We start from the raw sequence: 23,377 nt of genomic DNA on the forward strand, positions 1-23,377 counted from the left end.
AGCTGTCTTTGCGCCTGGCTCAGCTGAAGTGGGAAGGAGTCCAGGAGATCAGGGTTGTGATTAATTGCATAAAGTCTAGATGGAGGTCAGTAACTAATAGTGTATATCAGGGGTCAACATTGGGTCCAAAACTATCCATCTTCTTCATAAATGATCTAGATTATGCGGCAGTGGGCACTCCCAGCAAGTTTAATGATGATACAAAAGTGTGAGGGGAGGCTGATATACCAGAGGTTGTGGTGCCATACACAGGGACCAAAATGGGCTGCAGAAACTAGCCGACAGTGATCTCATGAAGTTCAAAAAAGAGAAGCATGAAATGAAGAACAACCTCAGCATCAAAGAGTGCTGCCAGCTAGAAAGCAGCTTGGCAGAATATGATCTGGGGATCCTAGTGTACTCCAAGTTGAATATGAGCCAGCAAAGTGTCCTTGTGGCAAAGGCTAACAGTGTTCTGGGCTGTATTAGGGGGAATGTCGCCAGCAGGTTAAGGTGATATTTTATCCCTGCTCAATATTGTGAGGCTACACCTGGAATCCTGGGTTCAGTTCAGGACTCCCCAGTCAGTACAACAGAGACATGGACATATGGGAGAGAGTTCATTGATAGGATACAAAAATGGTAAAGGGACTGCTGTGTCTGTTATATGAGGAAAAGTTGAGAGAGCTGAGACTCTTTAGCCTGGAGAAGGCTCAAGGGGATCTCATTAGTGTATGCAGTGGGTGCAAAGAGTGTGGAGCCAGGCTCTTCCCGGTGGTGCCCAGTGATGGGACCAAAGGCAGTGGGCACAAATTGAAACATGGTATCTTCCGTCTGAAAATTAGGAGGGTGACAAACCACTGGCACAGGTTGCCCAGAGATGTTGCGGAGGCCTTGAAGATCTTCAAAAGCTATTTGGACAATTGCCTCTAGGCTGCCCCGCTTCAACAGGGGAGTTGGACAGGCTGCCCTCCAGGAAGTCCCTATCGAACTCAACCATCAGGTGATTCTCACACCGCAGAGAAATAACAGCAGTGCAGCGCGGCGACCCTTGGCCATGCCGGGGAGGGTGCAGATCCCATCCCAGCGCGGCCTCCGGGGCTGTCTCGGCTCCGAGGCTGCCCCAACGCCTCAGCTCAGCCTTCGCGCTGGGGCGGGCGCCGCGGGGAAGTCGTGCCGGCAGGAGGCGTCCTGCGGCGGTTGGGCGGGACAAGACGGAGGGTGCCGGCTCTCCCGGAAACAGCGCCGGCCGGCGGCAAAGCGGCGGCGGCGGCTGCCGCGGTGGTGAGTTGTCTTTGGTCTTGTGCCCTGGCTGCCGCCGAGCGGGTGGATTGGCGTGGCGGGCGGCATGGAAGCGGTGCCCCGTGAGGAGAAGCCCAACCCGCTGGAGGATGCCAACTTCTGCTCCCGGCTTTTCTTCTGGTGAGTGCCCACGCGAGGGCAGGGGGGGGAGGGTAGCAGCGCTGCTGCCGCTGCGAGGTGCGGCCGCGCCGGTGCTTAACGCAGCTCTCCACGCCTGGCCGCTCAGCTGCGAGGCTCGGCCGGCGGTGTTTGGGGGGATGCTGAGCCCCGGCTAAGGGACTGCCCGGCTCGTACTTCAGTGCGGTACCCAGGAGAGTCCGAGCTCCTCCGCGGCGGGCAGGGGCGGGTGTGTGTGGGGGATGGGAGGCGGCGGCTGTCGCCCGAGCTCCTCCGTTGGCTGCCAGCAGTGACTTAGCAGCCGCGGCTCAGGAGCCGTGGCTCGGCACCCGCCCCTGCGGGCCCGGCGTGTCAGCCCTGCCGCCCGGGGCAGCCCCTCGCATGCAGGTGGCTGCGGGGAGCACGACAAAGCGAAGCGAGGTCTCCTGAGGTGAATCCGGCGGCTAGTACCGGGCGGTAATCCCCGTCCGCGGTCTGGGCACAAACCATCCGGCGGCCTGCCCGCCTCGGTCAGGGCAGCTCTCAGCCGGCCGGGCGGACGGCTCAGAGCGCACCCTTGTTGCCCCTTGGAGCACACGTTTAATTCCGTCGGCAGCTGCGTGGAGGGCGGGAGCGTCTTCTCCCTCTTCTCCTTTGGTCCTTCGTCCTGGGGCCGGGTGCAAACCCGCTACCAGGCATTGTTTTGCTTCCCCGCTTGCATAACGGATCGCGGCCAGGTATTGCTCATCTCGGCAAGGCATCTCGCTTTTGGCGTGGGGCTTTCCGCCTCCGTGGGCGAGGTGGTTTCTGAGCCGCATAGCTGCGTGGGACTTCCCGGTGTAAGGGACGGCTGGGGCAGCAGCCAGCTGCTGTCAACCATGCTTCAGCTGCAGTCGTCTGCCTTGATGCTAGGTAGCTTAGAGTGTCCCGGAGAGAAAGCAGCGGGTATTAGGTTGTCACCACAAACTTCTATGGAACCAGATGACTACCAGTCTAGAGTTAGTGCTTGTTCTCTTAGTGCTTGTTCTCTTATGTAATTACTCAAAACAGTGAAGAATTACTGCTCAACAGCTTAGTTGCTTTGAGGTATAAAAGGAGAAGATGTGCAAAGGGAGAGAACTTTTCTGTCTTAGCAGATCCCTTTTGGAAGAGAGCAGTCACAGAGGTAGCGCTTGCTTCGATTCACCTTCCGTAGGCTGAGCCAGAGGACACGTGCCATGTTCTGTGATAAAGGAGGGGGAAGGAAGAGAGGGCACAGCATGTGAGGCTCTCTTTTTGGAAGCCTCTGAAACGCAAGTGAAAAAGTCTTTCATCCTATTAGCAACTCTAAGGAGGTGCAGAAATCCCTTTTGGAAGGTAGGGGGATTTTAAAAGTCCTGACATTTTATCTAAACCGATTTTCAGTCAAGGATATTTTCTCAGAAGTGCTCTCTGCAAAAAGAAAGAGGAGGAAAGAAAAAAAGAGAAGGTTTATGTTGTGCAGAACTTGGCTTTCTGGCTTGTAATTTCTTCTTTTACACTGAGGTACCCACATGGGAAACAGCTTAGGAGATCCAGACAGAACGAGATGAACCTCGATTGACCGCCTAGTATTCTAAGGCCTCTTCTGCTCTGTACCCTTTCCCTTGCCGAGCTCTTATGGTGGCACTGGTAGTTCTGCCAAAACCAACCTGGCAAGATGTGAAAAAAGGAAGTGTGCAGTGTTTGGAGATAATTTTTGACTGCTGCTATCACCCTTTTTTAGGCCTTTTGTATCAATTTTCATGTATTGCAGTGAAGTGTTCAACAGCAACAATGAAATACCTTAAATTTCCCAAGTTTTAGGCAAGCACTTGGAAAGTTCTTTTTACCCCAATCTAATTTGCAGGTTCTCAGTTGTGCAAGGCCAGAGTAAGTGAAACTCTGTGCTTGTGGGTTGACAGGCCTCCTGAAAGTCCAGAGACTGACTGGAACATCATGCTTTCCAGTCAGATGGTAGTGTACAACTTGGGCTTGTGCTTTCAAAAAGGGTTTAGTGGGGTGTGAAAAGCTTTAGGAGTTGCCTATGCACTGGTTTTGAGGCTTTTACAGGCATAATAATTCACAGCAGTGGAAATAACCCTTCTAAAGTCTCTTCTCTTACCTGTGCTGCGGGTGATCATGAAAAGTACCAGTATATCCTTGTTATTTACTAGTCAGAAAGCATTAGTATTTTCTTAGTGAAATATTTGCAGTGTCTTGAATTGAGTAAGCATCAGGGACTGTCACTCTTCTGCAAGATAATGCCGTTTTACATGAAATCATGAAAGTCTTAAACACCCTTCATGGCGCATTATGTTTTAAAAGTTGTTCTTCCTTGCTGCAAAGCTTATAGCAATTGACAGGCATATGTGCGAATACTGCTTCAGCACTGCTCCATTTAACTGCTGTCTCACACAAGAAGTTCTGGGGCTTTTCAGCTGGGGAATTGTAAAAACAATGCTAGAAGAGAGCTGTCTTGGGAGTAATGGCAACCACCACGATGCAGTTATTCAAGTGTGTCTGCTCTGCTCTCTAAATCCCCGGTGCTGACTGCTTGTTGTCAGTGAGGGTAGAAAGTAGGACATTACAGGTAGCTGGGCAAGGATCTTTCTTATTTTTATTTAGTTTTTGTTTTGCTGAAAAAGTAGAATTTTGCCAACTGTAAGGCAGCATACGCTCGTTTGTTGCTAGTGGTGCAGAATTAAAGCTGAAATTGCTGCCTGGCAGAAACAGGATCAAACTCACAGGAGAAAAGAAGTCATGTTTTTATTGAATTATAAAACTAAGATAATGAGTGTGTAGGCTGAAGATACATTCTTCTCCCATTGTTCAAAGCTTGTCTTCTGGCTTTCAGGTTGTGACTTTGACAAGTATGAGCTTGATGAACATTAAACACTGTAGTAGTACGTTCATGGGAAAGAGGAGCATCTGTGGGTGAATGTTGTTATTTTTACAATGTATCCCTTGTGTAATAATAGGATGTTACAAGAAAAAAAAAATTTATGACAGAAGTATGAAGATGAAGGCAGTTGCAAAATATTTTGTTCTGCATCTCTCACTGAATTATCTTTGTTAACATAGGAATATCAATACCCAAATTGTTGTTCTGGATGTTCCAGATACTATTGCAGCTACCGACCTTCAGAGTCCCAAGTTCCCGTGCTCACTAAATTTCTGTAAGCTCTGGCTGGTAATACAGCAGTTAGCAGAGTTAGCAGTATTTGTGTGCATTTCTGATTTACTGCCTCCGTGTCTTGTTGTTAATTTTTGGTTTTATTTGTTTGTTTTTAGTTTTTTTAATTGCTGGCTCAGCTTGCTGGTGAGAATGCATGCTCTGAAAGATGCATGGGAGGATTTGCTTTCCTTTTTAGGTCCAACCAAGAAAGAAAGAAATCAGTCCAGTGTTTTTTATGTTTAAACAACTGTTTCCTTGTAGAAAGTATTTTGAATTTAAAAAGCCTTATACTCTGTACTTTGCAGTTGAAAATAGCACTTTTCACATTTTTTTTCGGCTGGGAGATGGCCTGGGGATTATCAAATTAATAACTGCACACAGAATATTTATCTTTATGAATGTAGCAGGTGTATTTTTCTATACTTAGAGCATTTGCTAGCTACATGGCAGCTGGAAGTTGTGTGCACTCTGTTGTTCACACATCAAGTCAGCTTCAGTGGGAAGTTACAAAACATAGGCTATGATTATGCGGTCTTAAAAATTTAACTTCTGGCCTGTTAATAACATGAGAAGGAGGGCAAGCTGGAACACCCTGGAAAGAGAATCTGGTGATTTTGTTCAGAGAAGTAAAAAACATTCAAGTCCTGCTAAATTTGATATATTTACTTTTAATAATACTAGTAATTACTTATCTGTTACAGACTCACTGTGACTGGACACTATCAGCATCCTGAGGCCAGATGTCTTTTTACATTATCACTTGACATGTGGCAATAGCAATTACAAGAGCAGCATTAAAACATTAGCTGAAAACTTGCTCAAAGGCATCTGCACAGTTATAATTCCAAGGAATAAACATCTGGTTTATCATGACTTGGTGGCATCTGACAGCATTGTTCTTGGATTACTAAGCGTGTGCTTTAGGGACAATGGCAAACTCAGTAAGTTTTCAGAGCTCTGACCTGGTGTGTAGTGGAAGAGGAGTTAAAAAAAAAATAATCTTTAGCTTCAGATTTCAGCATGAACTGAGCAAGGTAAGCTTAGACATATGTTACAGGTTTAGGGCTAGTGTCTTAATTGCAAATAGGTTTTACCAGAGAGTTGGAGTCCAGAGGATGAACACTCAAAAGGGCCTGAATAGAACATAAGAAATCTGTTTATCCCGTTTCATTGGTCTGCATTTCTATATAGTTTGAAAGCACCACTTGTTTTCTCTCTCTTGCTCACTCCTTTCCCTCTGTCTCTGCCTCTGACCTTGCTTGCTTGGCTTGCTGGTTTCTGTTTGGGTTATGGTAAAGAACAGAGACAGGACAAGAGATAACTTTTTTAGCTGGTAACAGCCCTCTGGGCTTTGTCCAGGGGGGTCTGGACTATTTTCCAGGGAGGTGTTGTGCTGTTGTTGATTTATATATATTTTTTTGTATATGTTTATTACCTTTATATTTAGCCTACTTCTGTAAATAATAATTTCATTTAATTTCCTAATTCTGAGTAGTGTGATGATTTACTCCTTCCAGTTTGTATGGTGCTGCAAAACCAAACCACCACAACATATAAGGGACAAGATTTTCACTGATCACAAACCTCTCTTGTAGTGGTGTAAATGACTACACACTTTTCTTACTTCACCTTTTATGTCCCTGTATCTTAGAACTGGAAGGGCCACTGATTGATTTAGTTGGACTTCTAAGTAAGCCTAATTAACATCTGTATTTTAGTCCTGTAACTTGCCTCTCTTCAAAATTGTATCTTGCCTTGTCCCACGCATTTAAAGAAGTTAGGGAAAGAATTCATTGTGCTTCTTGGAAGTTTCAGCTGTAGTTTAGCAATGCCACTGGTAAAACTGGTCCATGTTCCTTATTGTGTTAGTGAATAGAGATTTGCCTCTGAGGATTTGACATTCACTTAAAGTAAAAGCAGCATCGGGCTGGAATCTTGCCTGGAATCTTGCCTGATACCCAGTAGATTCCTCCTGGCACTGCCAGAAATTGGTGATGGTTAGAACTCCTAGCAGATACCACTTTATAAAGCTCTCTGAGATAACTAATTTTTAATTAATTTATGGATTTACCAGTGCAGGATGATAGTGGTACTGTAAGAAACTCCCAAGAAATATATAAGCATCTTTAGTATAGAGAAGCAGAAAACACATCTTCAAAGAATGAAATTGCACTTGTTGCTGCTTGGTTTTATCTCCTCATTGAAAGAAGACTGAGGATCATAGGTACAACTTGTTTTAAAGATAATGCCTTGTTTGTTCCTTTATCAGTTATTTAATGTCCTATAGTCAAATTTGAATCATTCATTCTCTTGAACTGCTGCAGTCATTTTTAAGTTTTGCTTGTTTGTTTCCAAGATAACTTTATTATGCAGAAAAAAATACTGTTAGAAAATTATTGTTTATGAGCTAGTGAAGTTAAAATACATGAGTAAAGAGTGCTAAATAGACTATATTGACCACAGCAAGTGTGTGTAAATTATCAGATGTTAGCATTTGCTATCTACAGTAAAGATATGTTCTTAGATATACAATTAGATAAATGGTTTGGGTGTAATGAAACACTGAGGCTATTTGCCTTTGTGAGGCCTACATAAAGCATGCTGTGTCATTTATCAGAGAAAAGGTCCCTATTACAATTCCTGCAAAACTTCTAAATCAGGAGCATGTTCTGCTGGTTGGTTGTTGGTTTTGTTGTTTTTTTTTTTTTTTGCTTGTTCATGTTTAATTTTTGTTTGGTTGTTTTTTTAGTTTTTTTATTCAAAGTCAATTTCTCCCTCCACTCCTAGAAGAATTTTCAAGACTTGGAGTGGAGAGCAGAGGTAACACAATTAGAGTATAGGAGTGGAAGATTAAGAAGAAAATAATAATTATTATTATTATTTTTTTGGTATTCTGACACTCAGTCTCCTGTAAGTGTGACTTATTGAGTTGATTTTTATGCTTATTTCCATTACATGTCAGAAAGGAAGTTAATACAGAAATTGCTACCATTAGGTTTTAACGTGTATTTTCTTTTGGAAATTGCTATCAGAGGCCATGATGCTCAACTAGACTTTCTGGGTAATTGTGGTTTCAAGATTTGAGCCTTTTTTGTTGTAGTTTTATCTTTTTGTGTGTAAACTATAAACAACAGTTTTTAGATGTTTCAGTAGTAACTAACCTGAGATTAGAAACTTGTTTGGATGACTAGTTCTTTTATGTGAAATGGAAGAACTCTTCCTTTTGCTCTATGTAATTACTTGGGCTGTACTTCAACACATGGTTTGTACTAACATTTGTTGTAGTAAGGCATGATCTTCAGACCTTTACAGCAGATCTTTTGTATCTTGGATATTCTTCCTGATGTGTGGATGCCAGGGTTGGTATCAATATTTTACTGATATACTTGTGGCGTTCCAAAGACTCCCTTATTCCCTTCCAGGCCTTGCAGAAAACATTTGCCCTGTTTGTACTATTTTTCTTGCCATCTGAAATGGCAGGAAGTATGTTAGGGTAATTTTTCATACCTGATCAATGCAGGGTGGATGAACAGCATGAGAATAGCCTGCAGTAAGTGCAATCAAATACCAATTGAGTTACTGTCAGCATCAGAAAGTAGATATTCAGGCACCTAGCAGTGTACGCTGTGCTGTGAAAATGAGCTGAAGCAGAGTATCAAAGGTTAATACAGTCTGGCACTGGAACTGGAAGCTTGAAGGGTGTTTTAGAGTTAATATGTCTTTGAAGTAATTTCATTGTATTCCTATTTTTTCCTACTGTAAGCAATGAGAAAATCTACTCTTTAAGCCGCAGTAAGCCATGGAGGGAAGTTGCAACCAAAACACCATTTGAAAAGCATCTGAAGAAATATCAGCGCTTACTCTGTTTACTTTATTAATCATAGATGACTGCCTTGGTAAGGGGAAGTGGGAATAGGCAGTTTACTGGGGAAAGCAGCTTACTGAAGAGGACGGGTGAACATGTGAAATGGAGACAGGTTTAAAAAATAAACTACAAACTGTTGTGGTTAACTTTATAAATTCTTGTGAAATATCACTGGAGTCTGTCAGTATATAGCCCTCTGCCTGTATGTCTCATCCCAGCCATGCTCCTCTGGACCGAGAGCAAGTCATATGCATTGCAGATTCCAGTTGTGAAGGTAGGTAATGAACAGTGAAATGAAGCAGGTAGAAACCTGAGGTAAGCCACAGAGGATAACCAATGTGGATTTATAATCAAAAGGTCCTGTGAGGAAACCCCATTTATTTTACAAAAATAAAGCTTCAAAGTAGATGATTAAAGAGAAAGAAATACATGTTATTTTGCAGCTTAGTAGTAGAAGCAGTGCTTCCAAGCAGCTCAAGGAGATGAAATCCTAGTGTTGTGGAAGAATTTGAATAAACAAAGACTCTCCTGTGCCACTGTTGAAAAATAACTGGACATTGAGTGTAAACAGATGATGCTTGTAATGTGATGTACAAATAGGCTTAAGAGGAGTGGGGAAAATGTAGTTTGTAAACTACCTCCTTAAGGAATGAGTTGATGAGGGTACATAGGATGTGTCTTTGACTAGGTGCTGTAAAATTATCCAGGAGCTGCTTATGCCTATAATTACAAATAAAGACAGACAAAAGGGGAAGATTTTTATGACTAGAAAAAAGTAGTCTGTGTAGTCTTTTTTCCTACTTGGCCAGTGATGAAGCAAAGGCTTTTGTGAAACTGGTGAGAGCAAAATTTTGCACTTGGGCAGGGGAAAGTACGGTAATATGTTAATGATGAACTGTGGTGTAACTGCTGTGGGACTGGTCAGGGCAACTGAAGCCAGTGGGTCCTTCCAGGGCTCCAACAGACACATCATTTTATCTATATATAATATAGATATATATATTTATCTATATAAAATATTATATATTTTTATTTGTATCAGCTTTGTAATGTAATGCAAATGGTTTTGAGCTGATGTTTTGTGACAGACTTTGTCAGTTCATGAAGAAATTACAGTATTTGCATGGGTTTCTGCAAATCTCTACAAGACTGCTCTGTAGTGTGGCAGTGGTAGTTTTCAAGGCATTTGCAAGCAGGACATGATACAGATCCAGAGGCAGAGAAGGGCTCCTTCCTGGGTTAATGAACCAGTTGAGCTGGATACTGCTATTAGCTTCATGTGCCTGTCTGTAATGTATTTTGTCCTTCAATGAAAGGAAGTTCTTTTGGGATGGTAGCAAACCCAATTTAAAAGCTTTCTCATTTAGGAAATTTTATTTAATGTGTGAAACAGAGTAGCTTGACTATTCTGATAACATAGTGACCCTGCCTTTTCGACAGCAGAGCCTGATTCTATTGTATGCTGTCTCTGAAGAAGGGGATGCCTTGAGACCTTCCCTTGAGGTCTCACTTCTCTTACAGGGCTGAGAAGACACTTGTCTGTCCTAGCTTTTTCTGCAGGCAACATTAGAGGCTTTCCAAAATCCTGGTAGAATTGTTCTAATAACAGCTGGTAAAAATGGCATCTTCCTGAACAACCAAGTAAATTGTGGCCGGCTGACTGTGTTGTAATGTTACAGGGTGTGTAATGTCAGCGCTCAGGAGCAGGGAAATGCGGGAAGTGAATGTTTATATTCTGGTCCTTGTGTATCTGCTCATTCAGAAATGAATCACTTTCCTTTTTTATCAGTTCTCAAGGTACTGCTGTAGAGGTGGAAAGCCATTTGTGGTCAGAGCAGTGAGTTCCTGATTTGCAGTTTGCTATCTCTTGGGTTTGTACCAGGTTAGAGTGCTGCTTCTAATTTAGTTTTTATTCCTAGTGACTTCAGTATTCTGGCAGTAACAGGGCCTATATCTGGGCTTCTTTCCAGACTGATGTCTTTGATCAGCTAATCATCTTGATAGAACAAAGACATTCCCAGCAGAACAGAAGGTACTCAGGATTCTTTCATATACTCACATTTTTATGTATAGTTCATGCCAGTGAAAATCTGGGCTAAGGTATCATGTGAACCCTGTGTTTTGAGTGCCTAAAATGAGGTGATGTGTAAGAATCGGCATTTTTAGCAAACAGGAAGGTACTTGGAGACAGAGAAGACAATGACTGAGGGAGGGTCCTATTTTCATTTAAGTTGAACAGCTACTTCAGAAAGAAATACAGAAATGACAGACTGAGGTATGATCTTTCTTCCTTGTCATGCTGCTCCTCTTCTTCAGGCAGTAGATTGTTATTGAGTCCATTTTATGTCCATCCTTGGGATAAGAGTAGTTTGCATCACCATCTATATATGCTTCCTTCAATTCTTTGGGTCATCTTTAATTTTGTTTATTATTTTAGCTTTTCTGAAGTTAAAGAATAATGCAGCTTGCACAGTTTCTGTGTTATAAGAAATTCTACTTTGTTTAAAAAATTATTGGTTTTGTAATGCTTCCTCAAAGACATCAGTGTTAGGTGATCTCTGGTTTAACAAGAGACATGCCACTCTTAACAAGCAGTTTTCCTTTATGGCTAAGTTGAGGTTTCAGGGATGTTCTTGATATAAGCCATTGCTTTACTTGCAAGCTTTCTTTAACAGTGCTCTTACAGCACTCTTTAATTTAACTGAGCCTGCAGGCAGGAGAAGGGCTTGGTTGGTTTACTTGTTAGGAGTGTGTGACTGGAGTAACAGCAGGCTGTGTGAAATAGATTGGTCTCGATTCTGCTCTAAGTGCTGAGAATTCCACAGGGCATAATCTGCATGTGGCATCCTGGTGGAAATTTTTGCTTTAATGACTGAGTATGAATATCTGCTAAGTTTTCTGTCTGAAAGTAGACCTTCCAGTGCAAAGTTCAAGATACATGAGTAAGGTGGTGAAACTTGAACTGTTCTGCCGTACTGAAAATTTGCAGTGGGCAAACAGAAGACCTTATTTTTGGGCTAAAAGTTCTTCAAGGACTAAGTGTCATTTAAAGTTTGAAAAGAGAAAGAATTAACCTTCTTCTAAAGGTCTTCAAGTATAGCCTCCAAAAACACAACTTAAAGCTTTTGTAGAAAGCTTATATATTATTAAAAGTTCCATAATAGTAGCTCTTGGAGATTGATGTTCTGGGGCAGAAAGCTCAATACTAGTTGATTTTTAATTATTTTTTCTTTCTATGCTTTTTTTTTTTCTCTAATGTGACAGAAACCTGTGGACTTGTGCTGAGTCTTTGCCATGTTGTCCATTATAATAAATGAGTCACAAAATGAATTGCCACAGTTTCCTGCATACTCTGGATTGATTTTGTTGTGGTTAATGGTTTACATGAGCTTGTAGTGCAATATATTACTGGTTTCAAAATTATGGAAAAATATGAGAAGCTCTGAATTTGCAGTAGGTATCACTGGAACTAATAGCCTGAAATCCCTGAGATTTGTGGCAGTGTTTATTCTGCACTATTATCTTCATCTGCTGCTTGATTTGGAAATTCTGCCTCATAGTGTGTACAGTACTTGATTGGTATGCAGATGAGGAGCCAGAAGGGATATGCAACAGACTGTAAGAACTCAGTGGAGGTGGACGTATCATCAGTAAGTTTTTTTTGAGAGTTTAAGGCCAAAGGGGAGGTGAGATGACTCCAGCAATCCTCCAAACATGAGACCGTTACCATTCATCCAGTTACTGGATGCACTGTGTCAGTGGTCAGCGCTGCCTGCTGCTGTTGGCTGTAGTGCTGAATTGAACTGACATCAGGACAGAGCAGTTGCCCTCAACAGAAGTATTGTTCTTGATGTAGCTTGGTTGTGGTTTTTTACCATGTTTTGAAAAGTGGAAGTAAAGGAATGGAGTTCTACAGAGTAACATTAAAACCATTGTTTCATTTTGCAAAGCCGTATGTTTACACATTTTTGAGAGTCTTGTTTTCCTCCATGCATTCCTCGACATGCCAGCAATAGACAGCACTATGCAGCACTGGTGAGACCTTGAGTCCTGAATCCAGTTTGGGGTTTCCCAGTACAGGAGACAGATACATACTGGGGAGAGTCCAGTGAAGGGACACAAGGATGATGAAGGGACTGGAATATCTGTCCTACAGGGAAAGGCTGAGAGAGTTGGGACTGTTCAGCTGGGAGAAGAGAAGGCTCAGGAGGATGTCATCAGTGTATATAAATACTTGAAGGGAGGGTACAAAGTGAACGGAGCCAGGATTTTCTCACTGACCAGAAGCAATGGGAAACATGGGAGGTTCCCTCTGAACATCAGGAACCACTTTTTCATTGTGAGAGTGACTGAACACTGGCACAGGTCACCCAGAGGAATTGTGAGGTCTCCTTCCTTGGAGATGTTCAAAAGGTGTTTGTACATGGCCCTGGGTAATTGGCTCTGTATTGTCTTGCTTGAGAAGAGTTTTGGACCATGTGACATCCAGAGCTCTCTTCTAACCAGTCTCAGCCAGTTTGTGGTTCTGTAATAAATATCCTATTTATGCTCCTTGTTTGTTTATTTTCATGACCTAGGCAGCAGTAACTAGTGGAACCTTATAAATATTTCCATAGATGTGAAAAGACTACCTCATCCTGATTCTCATGCTAAAGGTGTTGGAGAAGAACTTGGTTCTCTGTCCTTCTCTGTCAGAAAGGAGACCTGTGTAGACTTATGGTCTACACTCTAGGCTAATACTGTTCCAAGAGGAGGAACACTTGGTATTGCCCACAAGTCAGCTGAAGTCTGCAGATCTTTCCCATAACTGTCTGTCCTGGAGCAAATAGAGCTCTCTAGGTTAGCAAGCAGAAATCGCCTGAATGGCTTTGAGATTATTTGCCTCATGTCTGCTTTTGCGTGTGGTGGACAGCAAGAACTGAGGCTGAAGAAGAAATGTTTCAATGGAGCAGATTAATTGGGTCAAACCAGGCAGAAGCTGGTTTGGTGGGTCTTTGAGACATTTTGTTACAAAATTGTGGCAATGATTTAGGCCCTGATTCCATTTGACCATACAATCCAAGTAACAGACTTGTCTGACAAGTACTTTCTAATTGGGCCTTTAACATACCGCAAGAGCTTAAAAAGGGCTGTTAGGCATCAAAGATGCTACTCTTAAGGATAGAGACTTAATCTTTGAATGAGTCATACAAACACTGAATGAGTCACACAGACACTGTGCTAACATGCTAAAGTGCTGAAGGAAAACCACTATTAATTCCATTTGTAACATGCAGTTATGCTGTGGAGACTGTGAAAAAGTTATTTTCTAAAGTTGTGTCTTCGAAGAAACTCTCAGAGCCCCACCTCCTGGAGTGCCACCTGCCCCTCTACTCCCTATAAACTAATTGACAAAATTCTCATAAGGCAGCATATAGAAAATTTAATTGTAACATGCCTGAGCAAGAAATGCAAAGCTAGTCGATGAGTATTCGTAGCCACTGTTGTGGTTGTGAATAAATAAATGCTATTGTTGTAAACCATCCCAGTTTTGGCTTCTTGCATGTAGGTCTTTGAGAAAGTAATACGCTTGCTCTGGTGCTCCTTTTAAAAAAGGTGGGCTGGTGAAGTCAGGGAATAGTTATGCATCAAATTAAACAGCAGCTATGAACTTTCATAAGCAATTGACATCAGGCAAACACCGTGACATGGGTGCAAGAGTATTTTTTCCAAAACAAGTGCATCTCTGATCACACTGGCTGAGAAACTACTAGGAAACAAGCCTGAGAGGCAAAATCCACAGCTCTCCTGAAAACCAAGTATCATGGATTCGGTAGAGACAAACTATGTGGCAAAATTAGGTTCCTACTAAGCCATGCTTGTTTCAGAGGCATTTCATGAAAAACTTGGTTACTTTTGTGCTTTTTTGGCCACACATCTCTTTGCTTTGTGGAATACAGCTGAGACTGTTTGGATGCCTTTGACCTGTGTTTCAGGCTTGAACTAAAATTTAGATGTGTAAAAGTTAGTCTTATTGTTCCCTGTCAGTATTATTTGATCTAATAAAATATCATTTTCTGACAAACCTACAGTAGCTTTGTTTTCAAAGTGCTCTCATAAAATACTGAGCTTTAAAAAAATCTGTTCACTAATTGAGCTATTAGCCAATAATTTATTTTTTTGAACCCAACACATTGTGGCAGTGTGCTTTTGGTTTGCTTCTTAACATGGGTAAGATCACTTCTTGCACTAATCAATTATTTACCCCCTTTTTACATTTCAGTAGTGTCCTCCCTACTCTAGTCATGAGGTCTGTGGTGACAGGTTGGACTCGATGATCTTTGAGGTCTCTTCCAACCTTAGTGATACTGAATACTGAATACTGAATCTTTAAATTAGGAACTTCTAATATTTGTCAAAATGTCAGCTGAGCAGCAGTTAGTATTTTCCTCATGTAAATAATAGCCATGATAGTTACAAAAAGTGTCTTTTGATGTGCAGTACAATTTTATTTACAACTCTTGTCAGTATTTTAATAATTAAATTCTGTTTTTTCCTAAATATTTAAAGGAATACTAATTTTCCTTAAATATAAGGAAACACTGTAAGAAAACAGTTTCCTTAAGGCCAAGAAGAGTTGTAGTGTCTGTCTGGATGCCTGGGAGTAAGGTGCTATGGGGCATAACAGCTTTAGGAAATGTAAAATATTTTCCTATTTGTAAAATAGGGGTGACTTAGAATCACAGAATAGTAGGGGTTGGAAGGGACCTCTGGAAATGACCTACTCCAGCCTCTCTGCTAATGCAGGTCCACCTGGATCAGGTTGCAGAGGAACACATCCAGTCAGGTTTTGGAAGTCTCCGGAGCAGGAGAACTCTACAGCCTCTGGAGACAGCCTGTTCCAGTACTCCATCACTCTTAAAGAAGTTTCTTCCTAAGTTCAAGTGAAACCTCTTGTGTTCTTGTTTGCACCTGTTTCTTTTGGGAAGATGAATGAAACAATTCTTTATGAGTGTGAGGGAGCTCCGAGTTTGTTGCAGGCTACAGAAGAAAATCTGACTTGTGCTAATGTCCAGGCAGAGTTTTACCATCTCTGCTGCAGCAGGCAATTGCTCTAGTAATATGAAGGCTCTAGTGGCTGTCAGTATGTATCTTTTTAGCACCTGTTTGTATTCCATTCAGCATCTATTGCCCAATTTGAGCATTACTTAAATGATGGCTTCCAGAACATACCAGTGTTTGCACCTCTTCTTGTGTATTGTTGATTTGCTTTGTTGCCTTACACAAGTGTGGGGCTAAACTACAAAAAATGACTGGTATAACTGAAATGTATTTGTACTCCCAGCTGAATGCTTGGCTTTCTTTGGACAAAGGTGCCTAGAGTTATAGAGATGAAGTGTTGCAGAGTTGAAAGCCTGAGTGGCCAAGCTTTTCCAGTAGGGGCTGGGGGTCCCACATGTGAAAGGACAGTAAAAAGAATTTTGGGGGGAGTATGGATGAGGATATGTAGCAAGAAGCATCTGGAGTTAGAGCAAGGATTACAGAGAAAAGGTAGCTGTATGGAGAAGGTCAGATGGAGGCAGAGAAAGAGGTGGCAACAGTGAGACTGACTTCAGAATGTGTTAGGAATCATAGCACAAGGGTAGACCATCTTTATTGCTTCTGATTGCAAGGGCGGCATTCTTGGTGTGGACCTCAGAGGATGACTGTAGTAATACTAGAGCAATCAGTATGGCTTAGCCCAGGACAGAAGGAAGTACATTGATTCAACTTTCTGACTCTCCTGCTGGGAGATCACAAGTGAGATTTTGACTTGGAGACTATTAATGAAAATCTTCTTATCTTATTCAGTTATTTCCCTGTGACAAGATTTGAAGGTAGTGGTGGCATCTTTTATTGGATCAACAAATGTAGCGAGAAAATTAGACTCTACAGCAGCTGATACGGAGTATTGCCTCTACTTACAGATGTTTTTATGTTTATGCAGCTGTAGAAGAACACAGCTACAGAATGGAAGTATATAATAATTTTTTTCAAACTTGTGTAATAGGAATAGTTTGGTTTAAATGATGAAAGAAGAATGGATCTCTGCCATTTGTCTTGCTGCTTTCTTTCTAACTCACTTGAAACCACCAAATTGACTGCAATTGGAAATCTAATCCTTGCTTCTCAAAGAGCATCTCTGTTTATGGGTGTTTCATGGATAAGTGGATTGGCACTGTAATTAATAGGTAACGACAAGAATATCTTCTGAACTCCAAAATGATGGAGGCTAAAGAGGGAAAGGAAGACTATGGCAAAGTGTAATCACTTTTAAATAGCTGCACTGCTGATGAGCCTTCCTATTTGCGTAGCAGGCTTCAGAATTGGGCCCTTCTGGCCAAACAGCTTGTTAATATTTACTGTAATCTCACATTAGGCCTCTTTCTCATAAGTCTGTCTAGCACTGCTCTGTAAAGCTTCCTGTGAAAGCTCTGTAATGGAATAGAATGCACTGGGTTGGAAGAAACCATTAAAGGTCATTTAGTCCAAGCCCCCTGCAGTAAGCAGGGACATACCCAAATAGATATGTTGATTGGGGCCCCATCAAGCTTGACAAATGTCTTCAGGGAAGGGGTGTCCACCATGTGCCTTGGCAGCCACCCTCATAATGTTCAATTGTCTTGGTTTTAGAGCAGACAGAAAGATATTTTACCCCTTCCAAAAGGAGTAAAATAAAAATGCTTGAGACACAGAACTGGAAAATGAAATGGAAATTCTTATACAAACAAAAAATACCCAAATTTATATTCAGCCTTGGCCCAGTCCTTTGACCTGGGCTTAAAACAACTTCATTAGGCCAAAAACCTTCCAAAACCTACCCCCAACCAGGTCTCAATGCCAAACCTTGGTGTCCCCCAACTCATCCCTGTTTCCCCACCCCCCAGGCCCGATTAGCACTGTAAAAGTGAACCAGGCTGCTCAAGGCCAAAAGTCTCAACTCCCCCAAGAAAATACCAGAGAGATAACAGCTTGATGTGCTGAGAGAAGGGAGAGAGAGTTTAAAAGGGCAGAATAGCCTGTGCTGTTGTGGTGGTTTGGCTCTGGCCTGGAGGCCAGATGCCCACCAAAGTCGCTCTATCACTCCCACTCTTAAGTGAACAGGGGAGGAAGGGAAAGGAAATGTAACAGAAGCCAGGAGTAAGATAGGAGCAATTTACTAACACTAATAAGCAAACAGCAATTGACTGTGCGGAAGCAAAAAAGCAGAGCGAGGGATGTCAGTCTCTACTTCCCACCAGCAGGACAATGGTCGGTCTCGGGCAGCAGGGCTCTCTAAGCTTGGTGGTTCCTTGGGAGGATAGACGCCATGGACGAATCCCCACACTTCCTTCTTTCACTTCCTTCTTATACCTGAGCTGATGTCATATGGTGTGGAATACCTCTTTGGCCAGTCTGAGTCAGCTGGCTCAGCCGTGTCCCCTCCCAAGATTTTGCCCACCCCTCAATGTACTCTTGGGGCAGGGAGATGTTGAAAGGACACAGCCTGGATACTGGATTCAGCAGTAGCCAAAACACTGCTGTGTTATCAACTACTGCTGCAAAACCCACAGAACTAGAAAGATGCTGTGAGGAGAATTAACTCCAGCTCAGTTCAACCCAATACAGCTGTCCATTTGTATAAGGGAGATGCAGGAATGATGGGGTGAAATAACAAAAGATTAAATTTTTCTGGTGTCCCAAGTCCTCAGCTATCAAGTCCCTGGAAGACTCTCTATGGTTAAGACATCCAGTCTTAAACCCACTAAACCAATCTAAATCTACCCTTCTCTAGTTTAAAACCATTACCCCTTGTCCTAGTGCTACATCTCCTTGTAAAAAGTCCCTCCCCAGCTTTTTTGTAGGGCCCCTTCAGGTACTGGAAGGCTACTGTAAAGCTCACCCTGGAACCTCCTCCTCTCCAGCCTGAACAACCTCATCTCTCTCAGCCTGTCTTCATAGGAGAGGTACACAGCCCTCTGATCATTTTTGTTGGCCTTCTCTGGACCCTCTCCATCAAGTCCATGTCCTTCTTGTTTTGAGGGCCTCAGAGCTGGACACAGTACTCCAGATGTGGTCTCACCAGACTAGAGTAGAGCAGAAGAATCACCTTTCTTGATCTCTTGTCCACTAATCTTTCTATGGAGCCCAGGATGCAATTTCCCTTCTGAGCTGCAAGTTCTCATTGTTGGCTCATGTCCATCTTCTCACCCACCAGTATATGCCAAGTCCTTTTCTGTAGAGCTGCTCTCTTATCACATCCTCTCCCCAGACAATACTGATAATGAGGAGTGTTCTGAGGCAGATGTAGGACCTTGCGCTTGGCCTTGTTGAACCTCATGAGGTTTACCTCGGCCCACTTCTCCAGCTTGCCCAGATCCCTCTAGAGGACATCCTGTTCCTCTGGCATATTGACTGCACCCTTTGTCTTGGCGTCATCTGCAAACTTCTGAGGGTGCACTGGATCCCACTGTTTATATAATTGTTGAAGGTATTGAACAGCACTGGTCCCATTACAGACCCGTGAGGGATACCAGTTGTTGCCTATCTCCATATGGACATTGACCACTACCTCTGGATGCGACCATCCAGCCAATTCCTTATCCACTGAGCAGTCCACCCATTAGAGAGAAGAGTGTTGTGGGGAACTGTGTCAAAACCCTTGCAGAAGTCCAGATAGATGACATCCATTAACCTTTCCTTGTCGACTGATGTAGACTTAATTCATAGGCAAGAGAAAATTGCATTAAAATGTGTGGGTAAATGACTTGGAAGAAGAGGGGGGGAAAAGGGGTAAAGTAATTAAATTGATGTGCGAAAAAATTAATAATAATAATAATAATAAAACAGGTTGGAAAAGACCTTCAAGATCATTGTGTCCAACCCCTCAACCAATCCAACCCACCTAAACAACTAAACCATGGCAACGAGCACCCCATCAAGTCTCCTCCTGAACACCTCCAATGATGGTGACTCCACCACCTCCCCGGGCAGCCCATTCCAATGGGCAATCACTCTCTCTGTATAGAACTTCTTCCTCACATCCAACCTAAACCTTCCCTGGTGCAGCCTGAGACTGTGTCCTCTTGTTCTGGTACTGGCTGCCTGGGAGAAGAGACCAACATCTGCCTGTCTACAATTTCCCTTCAGGTAGTTGTAGAGAGCAATAAGGTCACCCCTGAGTCTCCTCCTCTCCAGGCTAAGCAACCCCAGCTCCCTCAGCCTCTCCTCACAGGGCTTGTGTTCCAAACCCCTCACCAACTTTGTTGCCCTTCTCTGGACTCGTTCCAGCAAGTCAACATCCTTCCTAAACTGAGGAAGTTTATTAATTTATTAATTAACTAAATTACTCTTGTGGTCCCCTGATCTGTTTACTAATAAATTGTATTTCAATAGGTGGTTGAACCCCTTATTTATTACTGGCCATAAACGGAAGCTTGAAGAAGATGATATGTATAAAGTGCTGCCAGAAGATTCCTCGGAGAAACTTGGAGAGGAATTGCAGTGGTAAGGCAAAAAATGATTGTTCTCTTTCAGTGTTTTTCTGCTGGTGAAGGCGAGGGCCTAATTCCTATCCTAAAATTAGAAGTTACTGTAAAGTTTAACAAGGTCAACTGCTTAAAATGCTGAAGAACTTAATGTCACATTTAGTACTTGTTTATGATGGAAGCATTTTAGTTTTTTAAAGCTATAGATAATGAAAATGCATTAGAGTGTTTTCATTATGTCATTAATTTGATATCTTGCAGAATGCTTGGAAAAGACATCTTTTAGTCAACTGTTAATGTCGTAATCCTTAATAAATTAGTGTGAATCTTCTGGCCTGTGATAAAACAGCTATGGAAACCTTTTGAATTTCTCTTTATGAAGAAAGTGAGCAAAATGTTTTAGGGGTGTTTTTCTTGTTGTTTTTGGTTTTGAGCTCAAGCTAAGTGAAAGTTATAGCTTTGTGCCCCTTAATATGTGTGTATACAAATAGACGTGTGTTAAAAGTATGCCCCTCTTTAGTAAAGGAGATAAAATGCCTTGGACATCTAAAGGCTTGTGTCTACAAGGTGTTCTTACTCTGTTATATATATTCTTTCATGGACTGTGTAGCAATTTATGTTGTTACGGACCCAGGAGGATTTAGCTTTTTCTCTTAATAGTGAGATACTTCTGAGAGTAGTATTTCATGTAAATTGTCTTGAACCTTACAATAGAGAAAAATTTTTGTCTTAAAATAATCTCTGGTTAAATATAATTAGAGGAAGAGGTGTCTGCTAGTGAAAGGTGTCCTCTGTATTAAGAAATTGTGGCGTCACTCTGAAGGTAGAGCAAATTAACTTTACTAGTTTGATTTAGAGTCAAAAAGTAAGAACAAAGGTTATGACCAGGTCTTAGATCATCCTGCTGTGGGTGAGTTAACTGAAGGGAGAATGATGAGCCCATGGAAGTGCAGCTTTTAGCACCTTCATAGCTGGAATTCTTTGCCAAATTCCATGGTTGTGTCTTGAAGCAGTTCAGGGAGTTTGCTGTGGAGGAAGATGGACTCTTGCCAATGATTCCTACAGTAAAAGAGCATGCTTTCTGTGAGTCAGGAAATGGTAGAAAATACAGCATTAAAAAAAAAGAGAAGTGGTTTTTAATTCTTTAGTGTACTTGGCCAAGAAGCAGAGAATATAATTCATAAATAGCCACCTAAGGAAGTAACTTTTTTTCATGAACCAGCAAACACCATGGACTCCACAGAGTCTCAATTTTGAATCTGAGGCATTTGGACAGTAGCTCTATAATCCTTTTCTTAATTAAGAAAAATAAGAAAAAAAGTTAAAAAAGAGGTGTTAAAAAAAATCTCTTACCCATACTGTGTACTTCAAACTCTTGTGCTTTGCTGCAAATATAGTTCAGCTCTCATGCTTCACAGTCATTTCAACATTAGAGAGTTTGACAAAATATATAGCCTCCAAAAGCAAAGAGGAGTATCCTGGCTGACAAGTGTGCTTGAAGAGGCCTGCTTAAATTTTGATACTTTCTTGTTAAAGTCGTGCTTATCATTACTGTCTTTGGTTTTAATGTTGAACCCATTGTGTCATACTTGTGGGCAGAGATGTAGTAACACAAAGTTCTTTGCCGCTCTGCTGTTGTTATTCTTGCCTTCAGAAACACATCTGGAGTCCTAAATGGCAAAACTACCATAGACAGTTACCTGCACTTGTGCCATATCTGCTTGTCCTCACGGAAGCACATGGTGGAAAAAAAAGAAAGGGCCAGAGGTGAGAAAGGGTTGTGCCTCACAACCTTTCTGGGGACGTGCAGAGCTTAGAGGAGGATACAGACACTCTGTGCTGCTTCAGTTTAGTCCACAGTCAGGAGATCATATAGTAGGCTCTTAACTAAGGTGAATGGCTGTCAGAACTGGAAAGAGAAGAAAGAAAGAAAGGGTTCCTCATTGTCAGATATGTCAAAGACATTAGTGGTTGACAAAGGTGAATTGTTTGTGATTCTACAAGATCAAATAGGCCTGTAATACTAAGCACTGTGTGTTTTGTGGATGAAACGGTGTTATTGACTTACTGTGTTTTTTAGTTGCTGTATGAAACCCATCATGGCCATTTGGCTGAAAGTATTTTATTGCAGGTAATTGCCTTCTGTCCTTCAGCATGTTTGCATTTTATTTGTTAGGTACTGGGACAAAGAGGTACAAAAAGCGAAAAAGAGAGGAAAAATGCCACATTTAACAAAAGCCATTATTCTTTGTTACTGGAAATCCTATTTAGTTTTTGGAATTTTCACAATGATTGAGGTAAGTGGTGTAAAATGTCATACAACACTTCTTAGCTAACAGCAGTGTGAAACTTGGCCTCTTCAGTTGCATGATATATACTGAGATACTGTAATATTCATGTATTCTCTTGGGAAAGTAAACCAGAGCCATAGGCCTGTGGAGACTGAGAAATCGAATTTGTAGCTGCTGGATTATGTATGTGGAACAGAGAGCTGATTTCAGTGCTGTATTTTTGAAACTTTACAAACCATTCACTTGCTTTGTAAAGCTGAGCTGTATTTTATGTATCTGAGTTATGTGTCCAATAGAAAAAGGGTTTTCTGCTATATGGAAATAGCTGTAAAGGACACTGTCATCTTTTAAAATGGAAGCATAATACATGTTCATGTAGTTTTTATAACATCAGACTTTGAGTGGAAACTGATGGAGATATTTTTAATTATTCAGCTAAATTTTAATGTGGAACATATTTCTTTTGGATTACCTTGCTAAAAATCGGGTTGATATTTTAGAGCTCAGTAAGAAAATAATACGGGTTGTGACTTGTTTGCTGGGTTACAGACTTGGGTAGCATGGTATGATATGAAATTGCTAATACTTCTTTTTCTTTCAGGAAACCCTCAAAATAGTTCAGCCAATATTTTTGGGGAAAATTATTAATTACTTTGAAAACTATGGCTCCTCAGATGAGGTCGATTTGAATTTTGCATATGGCTACGCAGCTGCTCTGTCTGTGTGCACACTTATTCTAGCCATAATGCACCACTTATATTTCTACCATGTACAGCGGGCTGGCATGAAGCTGAGGGTAGCTATGTGCCACATGATTTATCGGAAGGTAAGCAAATACTGGGCTGTTTCTTTAGGGGAGTGTAAAAATACAGTTTGTTGTTATGTTCATGCTTGCAATTCCATTGAAGTTACTCATTTGTAGAAATGTGTCAATATGTATCAGACCTTATATACAGGTGCTTTTGCTCTCTCTTTGGTAATACTGTCTGAATGACAGCTTCAGTCCTCCTAAGTGAAAGTGGTGAATTAAGTAGCCCTTAAAGCCCAAGAAGAGCTGCTAATTCTCTCTTGCTATCACAAGAAGAGCCCCACATCCATTGCTGGTGGAAGGGTTGTGTGCTGGAGTGCTAGGAGGATGTTGTCATTCAGCAGGAGAGGGGCAGAGCTCTCAGGGGATGCTGCC

The 23,377-nt window shown here is 41.9% G+C and overlaps 1 protein-coding gene across 1 annotated transcript in view; it reads left to right on the plus strand.

The window, feature by feature from the left end:
- The first annotated feature begins 1,295 nt into the window (after positions 1 to 1,295).
- The window catches only part of ABCC4 (ATP binding cassette subfamily C member 4), a 157,115-nt gene continuing 135,033 nt past the window's right edge, over positions 1,296 to 23,377 (plus strand). Inside the window, exons 1-4 of the mRNA XM_054163062.1 lie at positions 1,296 to 1,401; positions 19,812 to 19,922; positions 22,080 to 22,200; positions 22,796 to 23,020. Of these exons, the coding sequence (XP_054019037.1) occupies positions 1,328 to 1,401; positions 19,812 to 19,922; positions 22,080 to 22,200; positions 22,796 to 23,020 (531 nt within the window). The 5' untranslated portion in view covers positions 1,296 to 1,327. The remainder of the gene's footprint in view (positions 1,402 to 19,811; positions 19,923 to 22,079; positions 22,201 to 22,795; positions 23,021 to 23,377) is intronic.

The sequence above is a fragment of the Dryobates pubescens genome, chromosome 7 (genome assembly GCF_014839835.1).
Source record: "Dryobates pubescens isolate bDryPub1 chromosome 7, bDryPub1.pri, whole genome shotgun sequence".
NCBI classification, from domain to species: Eukaryota; Metazoa; Chordata; class Aves; order Piciformes; family Picidae; genus Dryobates; species Dryobates pubescens.